The following is a 27,674-nucleotide window of genomic DNA, read 5'->3' as shown; positions in this document are numbered from 1 at the left end:
TCTCGGGGGTTTCTCCTCCATCGCGCTCAGAGCCGACACCGCTGGAACCAACGGGAACCCTCCGCCCCACAGCCCGCCCCACACCGCCCCACACCGCCCCACACCGCCCCACATCCCGCCCCACATCCCGCCCCACACCGCCCCACAGCCCACGGAAACGCCTTAACCCGCTCCTGCCCGGAGACACGAGGGGGGGGGGGGGGGGGGGAGGAAATGGAACCCTCAGCCCCACAAGTTGGGGGTCAGGAACCCCCCTGCCCCACACATGGGGGTCAGGACCCCCTCCAGCCCCACAAGTTGGGGGTCAGAACCCCCTCCCCCTCACTGCCGCCCCACAAGTTGGGGGAAACGCCTTAACCCGCTCCTGCCCGGAGACACGAGGGGGGGGGGGGGGGAGGAAATGGAACCCTCAGCCCCACAAGTTGGGGGTCAGGACCACCCCCTGCCCCACAGATGGGGGTCAGGACAACCCCTGCGCCGCAGATGGGGGTCAGGACCCCCTCCAGCCCCACAAGTTGGGGGTCAGGAACCCACCCTGCCCCATAAGTGGGGGCTCAGAACCCCTCTCAGCCCCATAAGTTGGGGGTCAGGACACCCCTCAGCCCCATAGATGGGGGTTAAGGACCCCCTCAGCCCCATAAGTTGGGGGTCAGGACACCCTCAGCCCCACAAGTTGGGGGTCAGACCCCCCCCAGTCCAACGGAAACGCCTTAACCCACTCCTGCCCGGAGACACGGGGGGGGGGGGGTATCAGCAGCCCCACAAGTTGGGGGTCAGGAACCCCCCCTGCCCCATAAGTGGGGGCTCAGAACCCCTCTCAGCCCCACAAGTTGGGGGTCAGGACACCCCCTGCCCCACAGATGGGGGTTAAGGACCCCCTCAGCCCCACAAGTTGGAGGTCAGGACCCCCTCAGCCCCACAAGTTGGGGGTCAGGACCCCCTCAGCCCCACACATGGGGATCAGGACAACCCCAGCCCCACAAGTTGGTTAAGGACCCCCTCAGCCCCACAAGTTGGGGGTCCCAGGGACCCCATGGGGACCCCCAGAGTGGCACCGGGACCCCACAGGGACCCCGAGGTGAGAGGGAACCCCCAGAGTGGCACCGGGACCCCATGGGGACCCCAAGGGGAGAGGGGGACCCCAAAGTGGCACCGGGACCTCGTGGGGACCCCAAGGGGAGAGGGGTCGGGGGGTCCCGGGGGGTTTTGGGGGTCCTGGGGGGGGGTTTGGTTCCATGGTGACGGCTCCTGGGGGGGTTTGGGGGTCACAGCAGAGTTTGGGGGTCCGGGGGGGGTTTGGGGGTGCTGTTCAGTTTTGGTTCTGTGGGGTTTTGGGGTCCCGGTGGGGTTTTGGGGTCCTGATGGGTTTTGGGGTCCTGGAGGTGTTTTGGGGTCCCAGTGGGGTTTTAGGGTCCCGGTGTGGTTTGGGGGTCCCGGTGGTGTTTTGAGGTCCTGGAGGTGTTTTGGGGTCCCGGTGGGTTTTGGGGTCCCAGTGGGGATTTGGGGTCCTGATGGGGATTTGGGGTCCCGGTGGGGTTTTGGGGTCCCGGTGTGGTTTGAGGGTCCCGGTGTGGTTTGGGGGTGCTGTGGGTGCTGTGGGCGGCTCTGGGGGTCCCCGTCCCCCCCTTCTCCCGGTGCACATCTGGCGCCGCGCACAGCTGCACCGGAACCGCCGCTCCGCCCGGAAACGGAGTGACTCCGGTTCGGACACTTCATAGAGAGGAACCGGAGTGACTCTGGTTTGGCTCCGCCATAGTGGGGATCCGGAGTGACTCCGGTTCGGTGACACTGTGGTGGGAAACCGGAGTGACTCTGATTCAGTCACATCATGGAGAGGAACCGGAGTGACTCTGGTTTGGACACACCATGGTGGGGATCCAGAGTGACTCCGGTTCCGTTGCACTGTGGTGGGAAACCGGAGTGACTCTGGTTTGGCTCCGCCATAGTGGGGATCCGGAGTGACTCCGGTTCAGCCACACCGTGGGGAGGATCCAAAATGACTCTGGTTCGGCCACACAGCATCGAGAAACCGGAGTGACTCCGGTTTGGCCACACCACGGTGGAGATCCAGAGTGACTCCGGTTCTGTTGCACTGTGGTGAGAAAATGGAGTGACTCCGGTTCGGCTCCGCCATAGTGGGGCTCTGGAGTGACTCCGGTTCAGCCACACCGTTGTGAGGAACCGGAGTGACTCTGGTTTGGCTCCGCCATAGTGGGGATCCGGAGTGACTCTGTTTTGGCCACACCATGGTGAGGATCCGGAGTGACTCTGGTTCGGCTCTGCCATGGTGGGGATCTGGAGTGACTCCGGTTTGGTGACACTGTGGTGGGAAACCAGAGTGACCCTGCTTTGGCTCCGCCATAGTGGGGATCCGGAGTGACTCTGGTTCAGCCACACAGCATTGAGAAACCGGAGTGACTCCGTTTTGGCCACACCATGGTGAGGATCCGGAGTGACTCCGGTTCGGTGACACTGTGGTGGGAAACCGGAGTGACTCCGGTTCAGTCACATCACAGAGAGGAACTGGAGTGACTCTGGTTTGGCCACACCACGGTGAGGATCTGGAGTGACTCCGGTTCAGTCACCCCATGGGGAGGATCCAAAGTGACTCCGGTTTGGCCACATCATGGTGGGAAACCGGAGTGACTCCGGTTTGGCTCCGCCATAGTGGGGATCCGGAGTGACTCCGGTTCAGCCACACCGTGGGGAGGATCCAAAATGACTCTGGTTCGGCCACACAGCATCGAGAAACCGGAGTGACTCTGGTTTGGCCACACCACAGTGGAGATCCAGAGTGACTCCGGTTCTGTTGCACTGTGGTGAGAAAATGGAGTGACTCCGGTTCGGCTCCGCCATAGTGGGGCTCTGGAGTGACTCCGGTTCAGCCACACCGTTGTGAGGAACCAGAGTGACTCTGGTTTGGTAACACTGCGGTAAGAAAATGGAGTGACTCCAGTTCGGCTCTGCCATAGTGGGGATCCGGAGTGACTCCGGTTCAGCCACACGGCATCGAGAAACCGCAGTGACTCCGTTTTGGCCACATCATGGTGGAGATCTGGAGTGACTCCGGTTCGGTGACACTGTGGTGGGAAACCGGAGTGACTCTGGTTCGGCTCCACCATAGTGGGGCTCCGGAGTGACTCCGGTTTGGTGACACTGGTGAGAAAATGGAGTGACTCCGGTTCGGCTCTGCCATAGTGGGGCTCCGGAGTGACTCCGGTTCAGCCACACAGCATTGAGAAACCGGAGTGACTCCGTTTTGGCCACACCATGGTGGGGATCCGGAGTGACTCCAGTTTGGCCACACGGCATCGAGAAACCGGAGTGACTCCATTTTGGCCACACCATGGTGGGGATCCGGAGTGACTCCGGTTCGGTGACACTGTGGTGGGAAACCGGAGTGACTCCGGTTCAGCGCCGCCGTGGGGAGGCCCTGAGGCGGCTCCGGTTCTTCCAGGCTGTGCTGCGGAACCGGAGTGACTCCGGATCGGAGGCGCAGCCGCGGGCGTGGGCGCAGCCGCGGGGCCGGGAGGGAGGGAGGCACCGAACCCGGCACCCACGCAGCCACCGCCGCAGCTCCTGCAGCCCCTGCAGCCCCTGCAGCCCCTCCTGTGCACCCCCTGCACCCCCTGCACCCCCTGCACCCCCTGCAGCCCCTGCACCCCCCGCACCCCCCGCAGCCCCTGCAGCTCCTGCACCCCCTGCACCCCCTGCAGCTCCTGCAGCTCCTGCAGCCCCTGCACCCCCTGCAGCTCCTGCACCCCCTGCACCCCCTGCACCCCCTGCACCCCCTGCACCCCCTGCAGCCCCTGCACCCCCCGCACCCCCTGCAGCCCCTGCAGCTCCTGCAGCCCCTGCACCCCCTGCAGCTCCTGCACCCCCTGCAGCCCCTGCACCCCCTGCAGCTCCTGCAGCTCCTGCAGCCCCTGCAGCCCCTGCACCCCCTGCACCCCCTGCAGCTCCTGCACCCCCTGCAGCCCCTGCAGCTCCTGCACCCCCTGCAGCCCCTGCAGCCCCTGCATGGCCTCTACTGCACCTCCTGCAGCCCCTGCACCCCCTGCAGCTCCTGCAGCCCCTGCACCCCCTGCACCCCCTGCAGCCCCTGCACCCCCTGCAGCTCCTGCAGCCCCCGCACCCCCTGCACCCCCTGCAGCCCCTGCACCCCCTGCAGCTCCTGCAGCCCCCGCACCCCCTGCACCCCCTGCAGCCCCTGCAGCCCCTGCAGCCCCTGCACCCCCTGCAGCCCCTGCAGCTCCTGCAGCCCCCGCACCCCCTGCACCCCCTGCAGCCCCTGCACCCCCTGCACCCCCTGCAGCTCCTGCAGCCCCCGCACCCCCTGCACCCCCTGCAGCCCCTGCAGCCCCTGCAGCCCCTGCAGCCCCTGCAGCTCCTGCAGCCCCCGCACCCCCTGCACCCCCTGCACCCCCTGCAGCCCCTGCAGCCCCTGCAGCCCCTGCACCCCCTGCAGCTCCTGCAGCCCCCGCACCCCCTGCAGCCCCTGCAGCCCCTGCACCCCCTGCAGCTCCTGCACCCCCTGCACCCCCTGCACCCCCTGCACCCCCTGCAGCCCCTGCAGCTCCTGCACCCCCCATCCCTCCCCCCCTCTGTCGGTGTCAGGAAACGGCAACAACTGCACCGCCGGAACCCAACGACGCAACACAGTCCGGCCCAGCACAGCCCAGTTTGGCCCAACACAGCCCAGTTTGGCCCAGTTCAGCACAGCCCAGTTTGGCCCAACACAGCCCAGTTTGGCCCAGTTCAGCACACACCGGTTTGGCCCAGCACAGACCAGTTCGGCCCAACACAGCCCAGTTTGGCCCTGTTGAGCACAGCCCAGTTTAGCCCAGTTTGGCCCAGTTCAGCTCAGCTCAGCCCAGTTTGGCCCAGTTCAGCACAGCCCAGTTTGGCCCAACACACCCCAGTTTGGCCCAACACAGACCAGTTTGGCCCAGTCCAGCACAGCCCAGTTTGGCCCAACACACCCCAGTTTGGCCCAGTTCAGCACAGACCAGTCTGGCCCAGCACAGACCAGTTCAGCCCAACACAGCCCAGTTTGGCCCAGTTCAGCTCAGCTCAGCCCAGTTTGGCCCAGTTCAGCACAGCCCAGTTTGGCCCAGTTTGGCTCGACCCAGTTTGGCCCAGTTCAGCTCAGCTCAACCAGGTTTGACTCAGCCCAGCCCGGCTCAGCCCAGTTTGGCCCAGTTCAGTACAGCCCAGTCTGGCCCAACACAGCCCAGTTTGGCCCAGTCCGGCTCAACCCAGTTTGGCCCAGTTCAGCTCAGCTCAGCCCAGTTTCACTCAAACCAGTCCCTCCCAGTTCAGCCCAGTTTGGCTCAGCTCCAGCCCACTCCATCCCAGTTCAGCCCAGTTTGGCTCAGCTCCAGCCCAGTCCCTCCCAGTTCAGCCCAGTTTGGCTCAGCTCCAGCCCACTCCATCCCAGTTCAGCCCAGTTTGGCTCAGCTCCAGCCCAGTCCATCCCAGTTCAGCCCAGTTTGGCTCAGCTCCAGCCCAGTCCATCCCAGTCCATCCCAGTTCGGCTCAGCTCCAGCCCAGTCCCTCCCAGTTCAGCCCAGTTTGGCTCAGCTCCAGCCCAGTCCATCCCAGCCAGCCGAGCGGTGGGCGTGGCTTCGGGCGGTGGGCGTGACCAGCGCTCGGCTGTGGGCGGGGTTTATTGAGGGGCGTGGGGCCGCCCCTCCCGCCGCTGCCCGCTGTCCCCCGGGTCCTAGCGCCACCCTCTCCTCGCCGCTCCCGGGTCCTAGCGCCTCCCTTTCCCCACCGCTCCCGGGTCCTAGCGCTGCCTTCTCCCCGCCGCCCGCGGGTCCTAGCGCCGCCCGCCCCGGTGCCCCCCCGGTTCCCCCGGTCCCCCCCACGCACCGGCGCAGCAGAGGCGATCGCTGAGGACCCTCCTCCGCTCGGGGCCGAGCTCGGGACTCGCCATCCTCGGGGCTGAGCGGCGGCACCGGGCTCGGGACGGGTCCGGAACGGGAGAGGGACCGGAGGGAGGGACCGGGGGGGGGAGGGACGGGGGAGGGACGGGGCCCGATCGGCTCCGCCCCCACCGAACCGCGCCCGCTGCACCCCCGCGCCCCGGCAGCACCCCCTGCACCCCAATCGTCTGCACCCCCTGCACCTCCTGCAGCTGCTGCACCCCCTGCACCCCGATCCTCTGCACCCCCTGCACCGCCTGCACCCCCTGCACCCCCTGCACCCCAATCCTCTGCACCCCCTGCACCTTCTGCAGCCGCTGCAGCTATTGCACCCAAACCCTCTGCACTCTCTGCACCTCCTTCACCCCCATCCTCTGCACCCCCTGCACCCCCTGCAACTGCTGCACCCCAATGCCATGCACCGCCTGCAGCTGCTGCAGCTCCTGCACCCCAACCCTCTGCACTCTCTGCACCTCAGCAGCTACTGCACCCCCATTCTCTGCACCCCCTGCACCTCCTGCACCCCCTGCAGCCGCTGCACCCCCATCCTCTGCACCCTCTGCACCTCCTGCAGCTCCTGCACCCCCTGCACCCCCATCCTCTGCACCCCCTGCAGCTCCTGCACCCCCATCCTCTGCACCCCTGCAGCCGCTGCAACTGCTGCACCCCAATGCCATGCACCCTCTGCACCCCCTGCAGCTCCTGCACCCCATCCTCTGCACCCCCTGCACCCCCTGCACCCCCTGCACCCCCATCCTCTGCACCCCCTGCACCCCCTGCACCCCCTGCACCCCCATCCTCTGCACCCCCTGCACCCCCTGCATCCCCATCCTCTGCACTCTCTGCACCCCCTGCACCCCCTGCACCCCCTGCACAGCTTCGCACCTCCTCGTCGGCCGCAGCCGCAGCGGCAGCAGCGCATGGCGCTCCCGGCGGTGTCCGGCGCTGCTGTCCGGTGGCAGTCGGTGACTCTCAGGCAGCGCCGCCGCCAACACCGCCTCCTCCTCTGCTCTGGATGCGGCCCAGGGGGGACCCAGCGGGGGAGACGGACGCCGGCACCGCACCGGCACCGCGCCGGGGTGGACACCGCACCGCCACGGCCACGGCAACAATACGGCACCAATACGGCACCAATACGGCACCAATATGGCACTGGGATGGGATGGGATGGGATGGACACCGCACCGCCACGGCCACGGCACCAATACGGCACCAATATGGCACCGGGATGGGATGGGATGGGATGGGATGGACACCACATGGCCACGGCCACGGCACCAATACGGCACCAATATGGCACCAATATGGCACCAATACGGCACTGGGATGGGATGGGATGGGATGGACACCACATGGCCACGGCCACGGCACCAATACGGCACCAATATGGCACCAATACGGCACCAATATGGCACTGGGATGGGATGGGATGGGATGGACACGGCACCACCATGGCCACGGCACCAATATGGCACCAATACGGCACCAATATGGCACTGGGATGGGATGGGATGGACACTGCACTGCCATGGCACTAATATGGCACCAATACGGCACCAATATGGCACCAATATGGCACCAATATGGCACCAATATGGCACCGGGATGGGATGGACACCACATGGCCACGGCCACGGCACCAATACGGCACCAATACAGCACCAATATGGCACCAGGATGGGATGGGATGCGATGGACGCCGCATGGTCATGGCCACAGCACCAATATGGCACCAATATGGCACCAAGATGGCACCAGGATGGGATGGGATGCGATGGACGCCGAATGGTCATGGCCACGGCACCAATATGGCACCAATATGGCACCAAGATGGCACCGGGATGGGATGGGATGGGATGGGCACCACATGGCCACGGCCATGGCACCAATATGGCACCAATATGGCACCAATACGGCACCAATACGGCACCAATATGGCACCGGGATGGGATGGGATGGGATGGACACGGCACCACCACAGCCACGGCACCAATATGGCACCAATACGGCACCAATACGGCACCGGGATGGGATGGGATGGGCACCGCATGGCCACGGCCACGGCACCAATATGGCACCAATATGGCACCAAGATGGTACCAAGATGGCACCGGGATGGGATGGGATGCGATGGACACCGCATGGCCACGGCACCGGGATGGCACCGGGATGGGCACAGCCGTGGCTGTGGGTTGGGATGGATACGGCACAGCCGCAGCCATGGCGATGGCACCGCGATGGCACCGGGAGGACCACGGCCACAGCCCCGGGATGGCCCCGGGCAGGGATGGGCACGGCCACGGCCATGGTGGGGGCCCCGGGACGGCCCCGGTGGTGGCGGTGGTGGCGGCGGTGGTGGCGGTGATGGCAATGGCGGCGCTGCCCGGTGCTGCGCCGGAGGAACGGCCGCTGGGGCTGTGGCTGCGGCGGTGGCGCCGTCAGAGCGGCGGCGATGGCCACGACTGCACGGTGTGGGGCGGCCGTGGGGCTGGGGCGGCTCTGCCCCACAGCTCTGACCCACAGCTCAGTTCTGCCCCACAGCTCAGTTCTGCCCCACAGTTCTGCCCCACAGTGTGACACGCAGCCACCCCACAGCTCTGCCCCATAGCTCTGCCCCATAGCTCTGCCCCACAACTCAGCCCAACAACTCTGCCCCACAGTTTCACCACACAGTTCTGCCCCATAGCTCAGTGCCACAGCTCTGCCCCACAACTCAGCCCCGTGGCTCTGCCCCATAGCTCTGTCCCACGGTTCCACCCCACGGTTCTGCCCCACAGTGTGACACACGGCCACCCCACAGCTCAGCCCCATAGTTCCGCCCCATAGTTCTGCCCCACAGTTTTGCGCTATGGCTCTGCCCCATAGCTCTGACCCACAGCTCTGCCCTATGGTTCTGCCCCATAGCTCTGACCCACGGTTCTGCCCCACGGCTCAGCCCCAGAGCTCTGCCCTATGGCTCTGCCCCATAGCTCTGACCCACATTTCTGCCCCACAGTTCCACCCCACGGTTCTGCCCCACAGTGCGACACACGGCCACCCCACAGCTCAGCCCCATAGTTCCGCCCCATAGTTCTGCCCCACAGCTTTGCCCCACGGCTCAGCCCCACGGTTCCACCACACGGCTCTGCCCCATAGCTCAGTGCCACAGCTCTGCCCCACAGTTCTGCCCCACAGTTCCACTCTACAGTTCTGCCCCACACCTGTGCCCCACAGTTCTGCCCCACAGTTTTGCCCTATGGCTCTGCCCCACAGCTCTGCCCCACAGTTCCACCACACGGTTCTGCCCCATAGCTCAGTGCCACAGCTCTGCCCCACAACTCAGCCCCATGGCTCTGCCCCACAGCTCTGCCCCATAGCTCTGTCCCATGGTTCCGCCCCACACCTCAGCCCCACATTTCCGCCCCACAGTTCCACCCCACGGTTCTGCCCCACAGTGCGACACACGGCCACCCCACAGCTCTGCCCCATAGTTCCGCCCCATAGTTCTGCCCCACAGCTCTGCCCCACGGCTCTGCCCCACAGCTCTGCCCCACAGCTCTGCCCCACAGTTTTGCCCCATGGTTCTGCCCCACAGATCCACCACACGCTTCTGCCCCATAGCTCTGCCCCCCGGCTCTGCCCCACAACTCAGCCCCACAGCTCAGCCCCACGGCTCCACCAGACAGCTCTGCCCCACAGTTCTGCCCCACGGCTCAGCCCCATAGTTCTGCCCCAAACCTCCACCCCACAGCTCCGCCCCACAGTTTTGCCCTATGGCTCTGCCCCACAGCTCCGCCCCACAGCTCAGCTCTGCCCCACAGCTCCGCCCCACAGCTCCGCCCCACGGTTCCGCCCCCCCGCTCGGCGCCGGCTGTGCCCCATAGATAAGGAGCTGTGGGTCACAGCGATAGCGCTCACGGAGGCGCCGTCCCCGAACCCCCACATCGAGAGAGGGGACCCCCACACCGAGAGGGACCCCCACACCGGGACCCCCACACCGAGAGGGACCCCCACATCGGGACCCCCACACCGAGAGGGACCCCCACATTGGGACCCCCACACTGAGACCCCCACACCGAGAGGGACCCCCACACCGGGACCCCCACACCGAGAGGGACCCCCACATTGGGACCCCCACACTGAGACCCCCACACCAAGAGGGACCCCCACACCGGGACCCCCACACCGAGAGGGACCCCCACATTGGGACCCCCACATCGGAACCCCCACACTGAGACCCCCACACCGAGAGAGGGGACCCCCACACCAAGAGGGACCCCCACACTGAGAGGGACCCCCACATCGGGACCCCCACACTGAGACCCCCACACCGAGAGGGACCCCCACACCGGGACCCCCCCTCTGTGCCGGGGACCCCTCCCTGGTGGCCACATCCGCGCCGGTGGTGGCCACAGCGTCACCGCAGCGTCACCGCAGCGGAAAAGCTGATGGGAACCCCCAAAGCTCCCCCTGGAAACCAAACAAACAGCGGCACCGTCCGGGCTACCAAACCCCCCATGGTGGCCACCAACCCCCTCCCCGGCACCATCCGGCTACCAAACCACCCATGGTGGCCACCAACGCCCCTCAGCCTTGAGAGACCCCCCCCCCAGCTCCCTCCTGGCTACCAACCCCCCCCATGGTGGCCACCACCCCCTTCTCAGCTCCCTCCTGGCTACCAAACCCCCCCCCATGGTGGCCACCACCCCCTTTTAGCTCCCTCCTGGCTACCAACCCCCCCCCCATGGTGGCCACCACCCCCTCCGCAGCTCCCTCCTGGCTACCAAAACCCACCCTATAGTGGCCACCACCCATTTTTAGCTCCCTCCTGGCTACCAAACCCCCCCCATGGTGGCCACCACCCCCCTCTCAGCTCCCTCCTGGCTACCAAACCCCCCCTACGGTAGCCACCCCCCCAGTCCATCCCAGTTCCCCCCAGTTCCCTCCCAGTTCCTCCCAGTACAGCGCTGGGATGGCGCCGGTGACCCCAAGAGCCCCTTCGTGTGGGGCCCGAGGCCACGGTGACGGTCACGGTGACGGTGACGGGGCGGGGGGGGATGGCTAGCGACCCCCCGAATGGGGCCACCAACGCCCATGGAGGAAGGGGGGATGGGATGGAAGAGACGGCGTCGGCACAAAGGCGGTGGAACCAAACCCTTTGGCGCGAAGGCGTCGGCGCGAAGCCAACGCCGCGAGGGCGACGGAACAACGGCGTCGGCACGAGGGCGGTGGAACCAAAGCCGTTGGCACAAAACCACCGCCGCGAGGGCGACGGAACGAAAGGCGTTGGCGCGAAGCCAAAAACCACCGCCGCGAGGGCGACGGAACCAAAGCTCAACCGCAGGCGACGCCCTGGAAAATGCCGGAATGAGGGATGCCGGGAGAGTGACGGCAAAGGCGGCGGAGAAAGAAAGGCGGGGGGAAATGGGGGGGGGGGGGGGGTTGGGGGGCACCGACTTTGGGGGGGAGGTGGGGGGGGGTTTGGTACCAAAGGGGTTCGGCGTTTCCGGAGAGAATTTGGCTGTGGGGGCGTCAAAAAAAGGGGGTGAAAAGGGACAGAAAGGGATGAAAAGGAGGTGAAAAGGGGGAAAAAGGGACAAAAAGGGGAAAAAAAGGGGAAAAAAAGGGACAAAAAGGGGAAAAAAGGAGAGGAAAAGGGGAAAAAAAGGGACTAAAAGGGACAAAAAGGGGAAAAAAGGGACAAAAAGGGGAAAAAAAAGGGACAAAAAGGGACAAAGGGAGGTGAAAAGGGGGAAAAAAGGGACAAAAAGGGACTAAAAGGGGAAAAAAGGGACAAAAAGGGGAAAAAAAGGGACAAAAAGGGAAAAAAAGGGGGAAAAAAAGGGACAAAAAGGGACAAAAAGGGACAAAACGGGGGAAAAAAAGGGACAAAAAGGGGACAAAAAGGGACAAAAAGGGACAAAGGGAGGTGAAAAGGGGGAAAAAAGGGACAAAAAGGGACTAAAAGGGATGAAAGGAGAGGAAAAGGATGAAAGGGATGAGAGGAGATGGAAAGGAACAAAAAGGAGATGAAAAGGGACAAAAAGGGACAAAAAAGGACGAAAGGAGAGGAGAAGAGAGGAAAAGGAGAGGGAAAGGGACAAAAGGGATGAAAGGAGAGAAAAAGAGATGAAAAGGGACGAAAGGAGATGGAAAAGGGACAAAAAGGGACAAAAGGAGGTGGAAAGGGATGAAAAGGGACGAAAGAAGATGGAAAGGGGTGAAAGGAGACGAAAAGGGATGAAAAGAGATGGAAAAGGATGAAAAGGGATGAGAGGAGACGGAAAGGAACGAAAAGGAGATGAAAAGGGACAAAAAGGGACAAAAGGAGATGAAAAGGGACAAAAAGGGACGAAAAGGGATGAAAAGGGACGAAAAGGGACAAAAGGAGATGAAAAGAGATGGAAAGGGATGAAAAGGGATGGAAAGGGACTAAAGGAGATGAAAAAGGACAAAAAGGGACAAAAGGAGATGAAAAGGGACAAAAATGGATGAAAAGGGACTGAAAGGGACGAAAAGGGATGAAAAGGGACAAAAGGAGATGAAAATGGACAAAAAGGGATGAAAGGAGATGAAAAGGGATGAAAAGGGACGAAAGGAGACAGAAAGGAATGAAAGGAGACGAAAGGAGACGGAAAGAGATGGAGAGGGACGAGAGGAGAAGAAAAGAGCGAAGTGGCTTCCAAAGGAGCCAAAAGGATCCGAGCGGAGCCACCGAGGCACGACCGGAGCCGAAGGGATCCCAGACGGAGCCAAACAGAGCCGAGCGGTTCCGAACGCTCCCGAGCGGAGCCGGAGGGGCACAAAGGGAGCCGAGCGCGGCCCAAGAGGCGCCAACGGAGCCCAACGGAGCCCAACGGAGCCCAACGGAGACCAACGGAGACCAACGGAGACCAATGGAGACCAACGGAGACCAACGGAGCCCAACGGAGCCCAACGGAGACCAACGGAGACCAACAGAGACCAATGGAGACCAACGGAGACCAATGGAGACCAACGGAGACCAACGGAGACCAATGGAGTCCAATGGAGCCCAACGGAGCTCAACGGAGCCCAAGAGGCACCAATGGAGCCCAATGGAGCCCAATGGAGCCCAACGCAGCCCAACGGAGACCAACGGAGACCAATGGAGACCAACGGAGACCAAGAGGCACCAATGGAGCCCAGCGGAGCCCAACGGAGCCCAACAGAGCCCAACGGAGCCCAAGAGGCACCAACAGAGCCCAACAGAGCCCAACAGAGCCCGAGAGGCACCAACGGAGCCCAACGGAGCCCAACAGAACCCAACGGTGCCCAACGGAGCCCGAGAGGCACCAACGGATCCCAACGGAGTCCAATGGAGCCCAACGCAGCCCAACAGAGCCCAAGAGGTACCAACGGAGCCCAACGGAGCCCAATGGAGCCCAAGAGGCACCAATGGAGCCCAACACAGCCCAAGAGACACCAACAGAGCCCAACGGAGCCCAATGGAGCCCAATAGAGCCCAACGGAGCCCAACGGCACCCAACGGAGCCCAACGGCACCCAACGGAGCCCAACGGAGCCCAACAGAGCCCAACAGAGCCCAACGCAGCCCAACGGAGCCCAACGGAGCCCAACGGAGCCCAATGGAGCCCAACAGAGCCCAAGAGGCACCAACGGAGCCGAGAGTTCTGGATGCAGCCAAGTGGTGCCGAATGGAGCCAAAGGGGGCCCAGCAGGAGCCGGAGAGGCACCAACGGAGCCGAGCGGTGCCGAACGGAGCTGAAAGGAGCCAAAGGCAACCAACAGGGCCGAAGAGAGCCAAAGGGAACCGCGGGGTTCCGAAAGGAGCCAAACGGAGCCAAAGGATTCCAAAGAGGCACCAACAGAGCCAAATGGTTCCCAACGCAGCCGAGCGGGGCTGAAGGGAACCGAGGGGTTCCGGAAAGAGCCGAACGGAGCCGAGCAGCTGCTGGAAGGCACCAAACACGGCCGAAAGGAGCCAAAAGGAGCCAAAGAGGCGCGAAAGGAGCCGAACGGGAACCGAGTGGTTCCAAAAGGAGCCGAAGGGTTCCGAATGCAGCCGAGCGGAGCCAAAGGGGCACAGAGGGAGCCAAAAGGAGCCCAAAGAGAGCCAAAAGGAGCCCAAAGGAGCCCAAAGAGGCACAAAGGGAGCCAAAAGGAGCCCAAAGGGAGCCAAAAGGAGCCCAAAGGAGCTCAAAGAGGCACAAAGGGAGCCAAAAGGAGCCCAAAGAGGCACAAAGGAGCCAAAAGGAGCCCAAAGGAGCCAAAGAGGCACAAAGGGAGCCAAAAGGAGCCCAAAGAGAGCCAAAAGGAGCCCAAAGAGGCACAAAGGGAGCCGAGGGGTTCCGAATGCAGCCGAGCGGAGCCAAAGGGGCACAGAGGGAGCCAAAAGGAGCCCAAAGGAGCCCAAAGAGGCACAAAGGGAGCCAAAAGGAGCCCAAAGGAGCCCAAAGAGGCACAAAGGGAGCCAAAAGGAGCCCAAAGGAGCCCAAAGAGGCACAAAGGGAGCCAAAAGGAGCCCAACGGAGCCCAAAGAGGCACAAAGGGAGCCAAAAGGAGCCCAAAGGAGCCCAAAGGGGCACAAAGGGAGCCAAAAGGAGCCCAAAGAGAGCCCAAAGAGGCACAAAGGGAGCCAAAAGGAGCCCAAAGAGAGCCAAAAGAGGCACAAAGGGAGCCAAAAGGAGCCCAAAGAGAGCCAAAAGGAGCCCAAAGGAGCTCAAAGAGGCACAAAGGGAGCCCAAAGGAGCCCAAAGGAGCTGAAGAGGGATGAACACGGCTGAGTGGGGGCTGAGCAGCTGTCGAAAGGAGCTCCACAGGGCCGAAAGGAGCCCTCTGGAGCCAAACGGAGCCGAAGAGGCACGAACGAAGTGGAGCTCATGAGGTTCAACACGGCCAAGTGCAAGGTCCTGCACCCGGGTCGGGGCAATCCCCGATTTCAGGACATGGGGGATGATGGGATGGAGAGCAAAGGACTTGGGGTGATGGTCAATGAGAAGCTCAACATGAAATGGAGAGGGGCAGAGTTAGACTGGACATGAGGAAGAACTCCTTCACCATGAGAGTGGTGAGACACTGGAAGAGGGTGCCCAGAGCAGGGGTGGCTGCCCCATCCCTGGAGGGGTTCCAGGCCAGGTTGGATGGGGTTTGGAGCCCCTGATCCAGTGGGAGGTGTCCCTGCCCATGGCAGGGGTGGAACTGATGGGCTTTGAGGTCCCTTCCAACCCAAACCATCCCATGAGTCTCTGAAAGGAGCCAAAGGGAACAAAGCAGTCGCCCAACGGAGCCAAAGAGGCACCAACGCAGCGGAAGAGGCACCAACGGAACCGCCTGGTTCCGAGCGGAGCCGAAGGGAGACGAGCGGCGCCGAAAGGAGCTGAACAGAGCCGAAAGGAGCCCAAGGGAGAAAAGTGGAGCTGAAGAGGCACAAATGCAGCTGAAAAGGAGTCGAATGCAGCTGAAGAGGCACAAATGCAGCCGAAAAGAGCTGAAGAGGCACGAACGCAGCTGAAAGGAGTCGAATGCAGCCAAAGAGGCACAAATGCAGCCGAAAGGAGTCGAATGCAGCTGAAGAGGTACAAATGCAGCCGAAAGGAGCTGAAGAGGTACAAATGCAGCCGAATGCAGCCAAATGCAGCCAAAGAGGCACAAATGCAGCTGAAGAGGCACAAATGCAGCCGAAAAGAGCCGAAGAGGCACGAAGGGAGCCGAGCAGAGCCAAAATGATCCTGAGCGGAGCCAAAAAGGAGGCGAATGCAGCCAAAGAGGCACAAACGCAGCTGAAAGGAGACAAATGCAGCTGAAGAGGCACAAATGCAGCTGAAGAGGTACAAATGCAGCCGAAAAGGAGCTGAATGCAGCCAAAGAGGCACAAATGCAGCTGAAAGGAGCCGAATGCAGCTGAAGAGGCACAAATGCAGCCAAAAGGAGCCGAATGCAGCCAAAGAGGCACAAATGCAGCTGAAAGGATGCGGCCGAACGGAGCCGAAGAGGCACAAGCGATGCCGAGCAGCTGCTGAATGCATCCTAAGGGAGCCGAATGCATCCGAAAGGAGTCAAAAGGAGCCCAAAGGAGCCGGAGAGGGATGAACACGGCTGAGTGGGGGCTGAGCAGCTGTCGAAAGGAGCTCCACAGAGCCAAAGGGATCCAATCAGCTGTCGAAAGGAGCTCCACAGGGCCGAAAGGAGCCCTCTGGAGCCAAACGGAGCCGAAGAGGCACGAAGGCAGCCGAAAGGAGCCCGAGCGGAGCCGAAAGGAGCCGAAGAGGCACGAAGGGAGTCGAGCGGAGCCGAAGCGACCCCGAGCGGAGCCGAAGAGGCGCGAGCGGAGCCGAAGAGGCACGAACGGAGCCGAAGAGGCACGAACGTACCCGAGCGGAGCCGAAGCGCCACGAACGGAGCCGAAGAGACACGAACAGAGCCGAAGCGGCACGAACGGAGCCGAAGCTGCCCCGAACGCACCCGAACGGAGCCGAAGCGGCACGAACGGAGCCGAAGGTGCCCCGAGCGGAGCCGAGCGGAGCCGAAGCGGGGACGCACCTTGCGGGCCGGGGTCCGCGCGGCCCCGGCAGTACCAGGCGAGCGCCAGGGCCGCCGCGTGCCCCGCGGCCACCAACGACGGGAAGAGCGATCCCGTGTCCTCCATCGCACCGAGGCCGCGGGCGGGGACCGACCCGGAGGCACCGCCTCTGCCCCCCCCCCCCCCCCCCGGGCTCCTCCCTGACCCCTCCCGGACAGACCGGGCCGCGGGGGGGGGGGGGAAGGACACCCCGTATGGACCGGGGGGGGTTAAAAACACCCCGTATGGACCGGGGGGGGAAAGGACACCCCGTATGGACCGGGGGGGGGGAAAGGACACCCCGTATAGACCGGGGGGGGGGGGTTAAAAACACCCCGTATGGACCGGGGGGGGGGAAGGACACCCCGTATGGACCGGGGGGGGTTAAAAACAGCCCGTATGGACCGGGGGGGGGGGAAGGACACCCCGTATGGACCCGGGGGGGGGTTAAAAACAGCCCGTATGGACCGGGGGGGGGAGGACACCCCGTATAGACTGGGGGGGGTGAGGACACCACTTATAGACTGGGGGGGGTGGTCAAGGACACCCCGTATGGACCGGGGGGGGGGGGTGGGTGGGTGAGGACACCCCGTATAGACTGGGGGGGGGGCCAAAAACACCCTGTATGGACTGGGGGGGGGGGCAAGGACACCCCTTATAGACTGGGGGGGGGGGGGGGGGGGGGCAAGGACACCCCATATAGACCGGGGGGTGATGAGAACACCACTTATAGACTGGGGGGGGGGGGGTCAAGGACACCCCATATGGACCGGAGTGGGGGTCAAGGACACCCCGTATAGACCGGGAGAGGGGGGTGAGAACACCACTTATAGACTGGGGGGGGGGGTCAAGGACACCCCATATGGACTGGAGGGGGGCCAAGAGCACCACTTATAGACGGGGGGGGGGGTGAGGACACCCCGTACGGACCAGAGTGGGGGTCAAGGACACCCCGTATAGACTGGGGGGGGCCAAAAATCCCCCTTATAGCCCAGGGCGGGACGGAACGGGGCCAAAGTACCCTTTATAGCCCGGGGGGGGGGGGGGGGGGGGAAAGGACACCCCCTTATAGCCCGGGGGGGGGGGCCAAGAACCCCCCCCTTATAGCCCGGGGGGAGGGGGAAGGACACCCCCTTATAGCCCGGGGGGGGGGGGCCAAGAACCCCCCCCTTATAGCCCGGGGGGGGGCGGGGATGGGGCCAAGAACTCCCCCCCCCCCCCCTTCCCACTTCCGATCCCCAAACACGGAGCGGAAAACCTACCGGGAACCACCTTCATGGGAGCGGGAACGGGGGGAGAGTGGGAATGGGAATAGAATGGGAATGGGAATGGGAATGGGAATGGGAATGGGAATGGGAGGGAATGGGAATGGGAGAGAGTGGGAATGGGAATGGGAACGGGAACGGGAATGGGAATGGGAGGGAATGGGAATGGGAGAGAGTGGGAATGGGAATGGGAATGGGGAGAGATAAGGAATGGGAATGGGAATGGGAACGGGAATGGGGAGAGGAGATAAGGACTGGGATTGGGTAGAGATAAGGATTGGGATTGGGAACGGGGAGAGATAAGGACTGGGAATGGGATTGGGAACGGGGAGAGATTGGGAATGGGATTGGGAATGGGGAGAGATAAGGAATGGGAATGGGAATGGGAGAGATAAAGACAGGGATTGGGATTGGGTAGAGATAAGGATTGGGATTGGGAATGGGAGTGGGTAGAGATAAGGAATGGGACTGGGATTGGGATTGGGATTGGGTAGAGATAAGGAATGGGATTGGGGAGAGATAAGGACTGGGAATGGGAATGGGATTGGGAATGGGGAGAGATAAGGACTGGGAATGGGATTGGGAATGGGAGTGGGTAGAGATAAGGACAGAGAAGGGATTGGGAATGGGAAGAGATAAGGATTGGGATGGGAATGGGAATGGGTAGAGATAAGGACTGGGATTGGGAAGAGATAAGGACTGGGATTGGGATTGGGAACGGGGAGAGATAAGGATTGGGAATGGGTAGAGATAAGGACAGGGATTGGGATTGGGAACGGATAGAGATAATGATAGGACAGAGATTGGGATGGGGATGGGGAATGGGCGGGGACTGAGCAGGAATCAAGCAGGGATCGGGATAGGACAGGGATCGGGATGGGGAACGGGATGGGAACAGACAGAGACAGGGATTGGGAATGGGAAGATGCAGGAATCTGGCTGGAAACAGGAAGGGATGGGGAGAGGTCAGGATCAGGATGGGGATCGGGATGGGACTGGGATCGGGCAGGGAAGGAGCAAGTTTCGGGATTGGGCAGAGGTTGGGATTGGGATAGAGCTGGGATCAGCCTGGGATTGGGCCGGGATTGGGATAGGATCAGCCTGGGAATGGGATAGGGCTGAGATCAGCCTGGGATTGGGCCGGGATTGGGATAGGATCAGCCTGGGAAGAGGCTGGGATTGGGATAAGGCCGAGATCAGCCTGGGATCAGCCTGGGAAGGGGATAGGATCAGAGTGGGAAAGGAGCTGGGAAGGGGATAGGGCTGAGATCAGCCTGGAAAAGGGCTGGGATCAGCCTAGGAAGGGATTAGGGCTGGGAAAAGGATAGGATCAGCCTGGGATCGGGCTAGGAAAGGGTCTGGGATTGGGATAGGGCTGAGATCAGCCTGGGAACGGGCTGGGAAGGGGATAGGATCAGCCTGGAAAAGGGCTGGGAAGGGGATAAGATCAACCTGGGAAGGGACTGGGATTGGGATAGGGCTGAGATCAGCCTGGAAAAGGGCTGGGAAGGGGATAGGATCAGCCTGGGAAGGAGATAGGGCTGAGATCAGCCTGGGAAGGGGCTGGGAATGGGATAGGATGAACCTGGAAAAGGGCTGGGAAGGGGATAGGATCAGAGTGGGAAAAGGGCTGGGAAAGGGATAGGATCAGCCTGGAAAAGGGCTGGGATTGGGATAGGGCTGAAATCAGCCTGGGAAAGGGCTGGGAAAGGGATAGGATCAGAGTGGGAAAGGGGCTGGGAAGGGGATAAAATCAATCTGGGAAGGGTCTGGGATTGGGATAGGGCTGAGATCAGCCTGGAAAAGGGCTGGGAAAGGGATAAAATCAGCCTGGGAAGGGTCTGGGGAAAGGATAGGATGAACCTGGAAAAGGGCTGGGAAGGGCATAGGATCAGAGTGGGAAAGGGGCTGGGAAAGGGGATAGGATCAGCCTGGAAAAGGGCTGGGAGGGGGATAGGATCAGCCTGGGAAGGGGATAGGGCTGGGATCGGGTAAGGATCAGCCTGGGAAGGGTCTGGGATCGGGATGGGGTTCGGGATCGGGATCGGAGGGCGCAGCGGCTGCGGATGGGGGGGATGGGGGGGGGGGGTGGGGGGGACACCCGGGCCAAGGGCACCGCTATAAATAACCGCAGCGGTCACCGAGACCGAGATAGAAACTGATGGGGGGGGGGGGGCGGAGCAGGAACCCCCCCTCGGGGTACCCCCCCCGCACCTCCAAAATAGGGGGGGAATGGGGGGGGGGGGTCACCCCGCAATCCCCCACGGGGACCGCTCCCCCCGCGCTGTGCAATTAGCGGAGCAAAGAAACGACCCTTCTTCGCCTCCCTTTAAACCCGCGGGGACCCCCCCCAAAAAAAAACCCCCCAAAACACCCCCCCCCCAAAAAAAAGCAGCGCGACCCCGTCCCGGGCAGCGTAAAATCCGGACCGGGTTTTACCGCTGCGGAGCCCGAGGAAAACCCGGAGCGGATCTCGCGGGCGGCGGAACTGGGGTGGGGGGGGAAAGAGGGGCAGAGACCCCAGGGGGAGGGAGGGGGGCTGAGGGGGGGGGTCTGGGGGGGACCCCCACATCATGGCTGCAAATAAGGGCGTCTATGGGGGGCTCCGAGCCCCCCCCCCCGCGTGATGATGGGGGGGTCTGAGCACCCCATGGGTGCATTTTGGGGGGTCTATGGGGGGGTCCCAGCACCCAGAGGTGATGGGGGGGGAGGGTCTATGAGGGCCCCCCCACCCCATGGGTGCATTTTGGGGGGTCTATGGGGGGTCACAGCACCCAGAGGTGATGGGGGGGGGTCTATAAGGGTCCCCCCCACCCCATGGGTACATTTTGGGGGGGTCTCTGGGGGGAGTCCCAGCACCCAGAGGTGATGGGGGGGGGTTTATGAGGGTCCCCCCACCCCATGGGTGCATTTTGGGGGGGTCTATGAGGGCCCCCCACCCCATGGGTGCATTTTGGGGGGGGTCTATGGGGGGGGGTCACAGCACCCAGAGGTGATGGGGGGGGGTCTATAAGGGTCCCCCCCACCCCATGGGTACATTTTGGGGGGGTCTCTGGGGGGAGTCCCAGCACCCAGAGGTGATGGGGGGGGGTTTATGAGGGTCCCCCCACCCCATGGGTGCATTTTGGGGGGGTCTATGAGGGCCCCCCACCCCATGGGTGCATTTTGGGGGGGGTCTATGGGGGGGGTCACAGCACCCAGAGGTGATGGGGGGGGTCTATGAGGGCCCCCTCTCTCATGGGTGCATTTTGGGGGGGTCTATGGGGGGTCACAGCACCCAGAGGTGATGGGGGGGGTCTATGAGGGCCCCCCCTCTCATGGGTGCATTTTGGGGGGGTCTCTGGGGGGGTCCCAGCACCCAGAGGTGATGGGGGGGGGTCTATGAGGGCCCCCCCTCTCATGGGTGCATTTTGGGGGGGTCTCAGGGGGGGTTCAGCCCCTCGGTGATGCCAAGGGGGGGTCCTCACGCCCTGTCCCCCCCCCCGGCGGTGACTCAGCTCTGATTTTTCCGAGCTGGAAAATCCAGGGGGGGGGGGGGGGCAGAGAGGGGGGGGGACGGGACAGGACGGGGGGGGCCCCCCCAGTTCCAGCTGCCGCCGATCGGGTGTCGGATCGGGTGTCCTCCCCCCCCCCCACAGCTGCCGCCGTCCGTCTGTCCGTCCATCCCGGACAGGCACCGCGGGGACCCCCCCAGAGACCCCCCCAGCACAATGGGGACCCCCCTATAGCCCCCCCATGGCACAGACCCCCCCATCAGCACAATGGGGACCCCCCTATAGCCCCCCCCAAATCACAGACACCTTTATAGCTCCTCCTACAGCACAGACCCCCCCATAAACCCCCCCCAGCACAATGGGGACCCCCCTATAGCCCCCCCCATGGCATAGACCCCCCCCATCAGCACAATGGGGACCCCCTCACAGCCCCCCCCAGCACAGACCCCCCCTCAGCGCAATGGGGACCCCCTCACAGCCCCCCCCAGCACAGCCCCCCCCCTCAGCGCAATGGGGACCCCCTCACAGCCCCCCCCCAGCACAGACCCCCCCCCTCAGCACAATGGGGACCCCCTCACAGCCCCCCCCAGCACAGCCCCCCCCCCTCGGCACAATGGGGACCCCCTCACAGCCCCCCCCAGCACAGCCCCCCCCCTCAGCACAATGGGGACCCCCTCACAGCCCCCCCCAAGCACAGACCCCCCCCCAGCACAGCCCCCCCCCAGTACCGCCTTTGCCCCCCCAAACCTTCCCCCCCCCCCCATAAGAACAGCCCCCCCAGTACCGGCACTGGGAGCACTGGTGGCACTGGGGCAGCAGGAGGCTGAGCCGTACTGGTCCCAGTATGGGGGGGGTACTGGGGTGCAGCTTACCGGCATCGGCGCTGGTGTCGGGGGGAGCCGTACTGGGACCAGTACCGGCGGTGGGTTCTGCCTTACTGGGACCAGTACTGGTGGAGGGCTGTGCCTTACTGGTCCCAGTACTGGTGATGGGTTCTGCCTTACTGGTCCCAGTATCGGTGGTAGTGGTGGCAGCAGGTCCTGGCTTACTGGTCCCAGTATCGGTGGTGGGTTCTGCTGTACTGGTCCCAGTACTGGTGGTGGGCTGTGCCTTACTGGTCCCAGTATCGGTGGTGGGCTGTGCCTTACTGGTTCCAGTACCGGTGATGGGTTCTGCCTTACTGGTCCCAGTATCGGTGGTGGGTTGAGCCTTACTGGTCCCAGTACCAGTAGCAGTGGTGAGCTGTGCCTTACTGGTCCCAGTACTGGTGGTGAGCTGTGCCTTACTGGTTCCAGTATTGGTGATGGGTTCTGCCTTACTGGTCCCAGTACCGGTGGCAGTGGTGGCAGTACGCTGCAGCTTACTGGTACTGCTGGCTCGTCGCTTACTGGTCCCAGTATCGGTACTGGTGGTGGGTTGTGCCTTACTGGTCCCAGTAGTGGTGGCAATGGTGGCTCGTGGCTTACTGGTCCCAGTATCATTACTGGTGGCAGGTCTTGGCTTACTGGTCCCAGTATCATTACTGGTGGCAGGTCTTGGCTTACTGGTCCCAGTATCGGTATCCATAGCACTGGTGGCTCTTGGCTTACTGGTCCCAGTATCCATAATGGTGGCAGCTTCTGCCTTACTGGTCCCAGTATCGTTACTGGTGGTGGCTCGCGGCTTACTGGTCCCAGTATCGGTAATGGTGGCAGCTTCTGCCTTACTGGTCCCAGTATCCATGATGGTGGCAGGTCTTGGCTTACTGGTCCCAGTATCGGTATCCATGGCACTGGTGGGTTGTGCCTTACTGGTCCCAGTATGGGTACTGGTGGTGGCTCGTGGCTTACTGGTCCCAGTATTGGTACTGGTGGCAGCTTCTGCCTTACTGGTCCCAGTATGGATATCCATGGCACTGGTGGCTCTTGGCTTACTGGTCCCAGTATCGTTACTGGTGGTGGCTTCTGCCTTACTGGTCCCAGTATGGGTGGCACTGGTGGGTCTTGGCTTACTGGTCCCAGTATCCATGATGGCGGCAGGTCTTGGCTTACTGGTCCCAGTATTGGTACTGGTGGGTTGTGCCTTACTGGTCCCAGTATGGATATCCATGGCACTGGTGGCTCTTGGCTTACTGGTCCCAGTATGGGTACTGGTGGTGGCTCCTGCCTTACTGGTCCCAGTATCAGTACTGGTGGTGGCTCGTGGCTTACTGGTCCCAGTATGGGTGGCACTGGTGGGTTGTGCCTTACTGGTCCCAGTATGGATATCCATGGCACTGGTGGCTCGTGGCTTACTGGTCCCAGTATGGGTACTGGTGGTGGCTCCTGCCTTACTGGTCCCAGTATGGCTGTTGGCGCTGCGTTGGCGCCGGGGCTCGGGGTGGGCGCCGGGCGGGAGCCGCAGGCAGCGCCGCAGTTGGGCCGCGCCGGCGTCGCTGAGGAACCAATAGGAGTGGCGCCAGGCGGAGGTTTGGCGCACGAGGCCGCGGGAGCGCAGCGAGGCCATGGCGCGCAGCACCGCCACGTTGGGCACGGCCGGCAGCCCCGGGTGCCGCCGCCGCGGCCGCGCGTCCCTCTCCGCCACCACCACGCCGTCGCGCAGCAGCAGCGCCACGATGGCGCGGAACTGCTCCAGCGGCATCAGCATCCCCGCCACCATCGCCCCGAGCCGCACGGAGCCGCCGCGACGGCGCTCTATGGCACACGGGGTCCGCTCGGCTGAGTTACGGCTCTTTATGGCACGCGGGATCCGCTCGGTGATGGCTCTCTATGGCACACGGGATCCGCTCGGCTGAGTTACGGCTCCTCACGGCACACAGGAGCCGCTCGGTGACGGCTCTGTATGGCACACGGGATCCGCTCGGTGACGGCTCTTTATGGCACACGGAGTCGGATCCGCTCGGTGATGGCTCTTTATGGCACACGGGATCCACTCGGCGACGGCTCTTTATGGCACACGGGATCGGAGCCGCTCGGCGACGGCTCTTTATGGCACACGGGATCCACTCGGCGACGGCTCTTTATGGCACACGGGATCGGAGCCGCTCGGCGACGGCTCTGTATGGCACACGGGATCCGCTTGGCTGAGTTACGGCTCTTTATGGCACACAGGATCCGCTCGGCGATGGCTCTTTATGGCACACGGGATTGGATCCGCTCAGTGATGGCTCTTTATGGCACACGGGGTCGGATCTGCTCGGCGATGGCTCTGTATGGCACACGAGGTCGGAGCCGCTCGGTGATGGCTCTCTATGGCACACGGGGTCGGAGCCGCTCGGTGATGGCTCTGTATGGCACACGGGATCCGCTCGGTGATGGCTCTCTATGGCACACAGGGTCGGATCCGCTCGGTGATGGCTCTTTATGGCACACGGGAGCCGCTCGGTGATGGCTCTTTATGGCACACGGGAGCCGCTCGGTGATGGCTCTGTATGGCACACGGGATCGGATCTGCTCGGTGACAGCTCTTTATGGCACACGGGGTCGGATCCGCTCGGCGATGGCTCTTTATGGCACACGGGGTCGGATCCGCTCGGTGATGGCTCTTTATGGCACACGGGATCCGCTCGGCTCCGTTGTGTCTCACCACAGCGTCCGGGAGCCGCTCAGCTCAGTTTCGGCACACGGGATCACACCCACCCGGTTCCGGCACTCCACAGGATCCGCTCGGCTCGGTTCCGGCACAGGGGCTCACACCCACCCGGTTCCGGCACTCCGCGGCACACGGGAACGGTTCTGCCCGGTTCCGGCACTCCGCGGCACACAGGATCCGCTCGGCTCGGTTCCGGCACTCCGTGGCACACGGGAACGGTTCTGCCCGGTTCCGGCACTCCGCGGCACACAGGAACGGTTCTGCTCGGTTCCGGCACTCCGCGGCACACGGGAACGGTTCTGCCCGGTTCCGGCACTCCGCGGCACACAGGAACGGTTCTGCTCGGTTCCGGCACTCCGCGGCACACGGGAACGGTTCTGCCCGGTTCCGGCACTCCGCGGCACACGGGAGCGGTTCTGCCCGGTTCCGGCACTCCGCGGCACACGGGAACGGTTCCGTCAGGCGGCGCTCGGGGCTGTTCCGGCACCGCTCCCCGGGATCGGCTCCAAGCGGTTACGTTCTGGCACAGCTCCGTCTGTTCCGGCGCCCGCGGACGCGTCTGCCCGGCTCGGGCGGTTCCGGCAGCCGCCACGGCACGCTCTGCCACAGCCCAGTACAGCCCAGTACGGCCCAGTACAGCCCAGTCCAGTTCAGCTCAGAACCGCCCAGTACAGCTCAGCACAGCCCAGTGCAGTCCAGTACGGACCAGTACGGTCCAGTATGGTTCGGCACAGTCAGCTCACCAGAGCCCAGTGCAGTCCAGTACGGTCCAGTACAGCTCAGCACAGCCCAGTACGGTCCAGTACGGTCCAGTACAGCTCAGCACAGCCCAGTATGGTCCAGTACGGTCCAGTACAGCTCAGCACAGCCCAGTATAGTCCAGCACAGCCCAGGACAGTCCAGTACAGCCCAGTATGGTCCAGTACAGCTCAGCACAGCCCAGTGCGGTCCAGTACAGCCCAGTACAGTGCAGCTCAGCACTGCCCAGTATGATCCAGTACAGACCAGTACGGTCCAGCACAGCCCAGTACGGTCCAGTGCAGCTCAGCAGAGCCCAGTATGATCCAGTACAGACCAGTACGGTCCAGTACAGCTCACCACAGCCCAGTATGATCCAGCACAGCCCAGTACGGTCCAGTACAGCTCAGCAACGCCCAGTATGGTCCAGCACAGCCCAGTACGGTCCAGTACAGCTCGGTCCAGTCCAGCCCAGTGCTGCCCAGTGCCACCCAGTACCGCCCAATATGGACCAGTACGGACCAGTACAGCCCAGTATGGACCAGTACCGCCCAGTACGGACCACTCCAGCCCCGACGGTGCCCGCGGGCGGTGGCGGAATGGGGGGGGGGGGGGGGAAGGTCCTGCTCTGAGTCAGCGGCGCCTCCGCCCAAAGGGGGGGGAGGGGGAGATGGAAAAGAGCAGCCGGGAGGGGGGAGGGGGAGAGAGGGGGAGAGGGGGGAAAATGGGGGAGAATGGGGGGGAATGGGGGAGAATGGGAGAGAATGGGGGAGAATGGGGAGAGAATGGGGGGAGAATGGGGAGAGAATGGGGGAGAATGGGGGAGAGAATGGGGGAGAATGGGGGAGAGAAAGGGGAGAGAATGGGGAGAGAATGGGGAGAGAATGGGGAGAGAATGGGGAGAGAATGGGGAGAGAATGGGGGAGAGAATGGGGGAGAATGGGGAGAGAATGGGGGAGAGAATGGGGGAGAATGGGGAGAGAATGGGGAGAGAATGGGGAGAGAATGGGGAGAGAATGGGGAGAGAATGGGGAGAGAATGGGGAGAGAATGGGGGAGAATGGGGGAGAGAATGGGGGAGAGAATGGGGGAGAATGGGGAGAGAATGGGGGAGAATGGGGAGAGAATGGGGAGAGAATGGGGAGAGAATGGGGGAGAATGGGGAGAGAATGGGGAGAGAATGGGGAGAGAATGGGGGAGAGAATGGGGAGAGAATGGGGAGAGAATGGGGAGAGAATGGGGAGAGAATGGGGAGAGAATGGGGAGAGAATGGGGAGAGAATGGGGGAGAGAATGGGGAGAGAATGGGGAGAGAATGGGGAGAGAATGGGGAGAGAATGGGGAGAGAATGGGGAGAGAATGGGGAGAGAATGGGGAGAGAATGGGGAGAGAATGGGGAGAGAATGGGGAGAGAATGGGGGAGAGAATGGGGAGAGAATGGGGGAGAATGGGGAGAGAATGGGGAGAGAATGGGGGAGAGAATGGGGGAGAGAATGGGGAGAGAATGGGGGGAGAATGGGGAGAGAATGGGGAGAGAATGGGGAGAGAATGGGGGAGAGAATGGGGAGAGAATGGGGGAGAGAATGGGGAGAATGGGGAGAGAATGGGGAGAGAATGGGGAGAGAATGGGGAGAGAATGGGGGAGAATGGGGGAGAGAATGGGGAGAGAATGGGGGAGAGAATGGGGGAGAATGGGGGAGAGAATGGGGGAGAGAATGGGGAGAGAATGGGGAGAGAATGGGGAGAGAATGGGGAGAGAATGGGGAGAGAATGGGGAGAGAATGGGGGAGAATGGGGAGAGAATGGGGGAGAATGGGGGAGAATGGGAGAGAATGGGGAGAGAATGGGGGGAGAATGGGGAGAGAATGGGGAGAGAATGGGGAGAGAATGGGGAGAGAATGGGAGAGAATGGGGAGAGAATGGGGAGAGAATGGGGAGAGAATGGGGAGAGAATGGGGAGAGAATGGGGAGAGAATGGGGAGAGAATGGGGAGAGAATGGGGAGAGAATGGGGGAGAATGGGGAGAATGGGGAGAGAATGGGGAGAGAATGGGGAGAGAATGGGGAGAGAATGGGGAGAGAATGGGGAGAGAATGGGGGAGAGAATGGGGAGAGAATGGGGAGAGAATGGGGGGAGAATGGGGGAGAATGGGGAGAGAATGGGG

The 27,674-nt window shown here is 62.9% G+C and overlaps 1 protein-coding gene across 1 annotated transcript in view; it reads right to left on the bottom strand.

The window, feature by feature from the left end:
- Window positions 1-16,570, bottom strand: part of LOC128850575 (plectin-like) — a gene marked incomplete at its 3' end in the record, with an annotated part of 30,247 nt that extends 13,677 nt beyond the window's left edge. The window contains exon 1 of the mRNA XM_054055527.1: window positions 16,427-16,570. Coding sequence (XP_053911502.1) covers window positions 16,427-16,532 — 106 coding nt within the window. The remainder of the gene's footprint in view (window positions 1-16,426) is intronic.
- Window positions 16,571-27,674: the final 11,104 nt, after the last annotated feature.

This window comes from Cuculus canorus, assembly GCF_017976375.1.
Source record: "Cuculus canorus isolate bCucCan1 chromosome 2 unlocalized genomic scaffold, bCucCan1.pri SUPER_2_unloc_1, whole genome shotgun sequence".
NCBI lineage: Eukaryota > Metazoa > Chordata > Aves > Cuculiformes > Cuculidae > Cuculus > Cuculus canorus.
The sequence above is the reverse complement of the archived record's forward strand: the minus strand, read 5'-3'. Positions and strand labels throughout refer to the sequence as shown.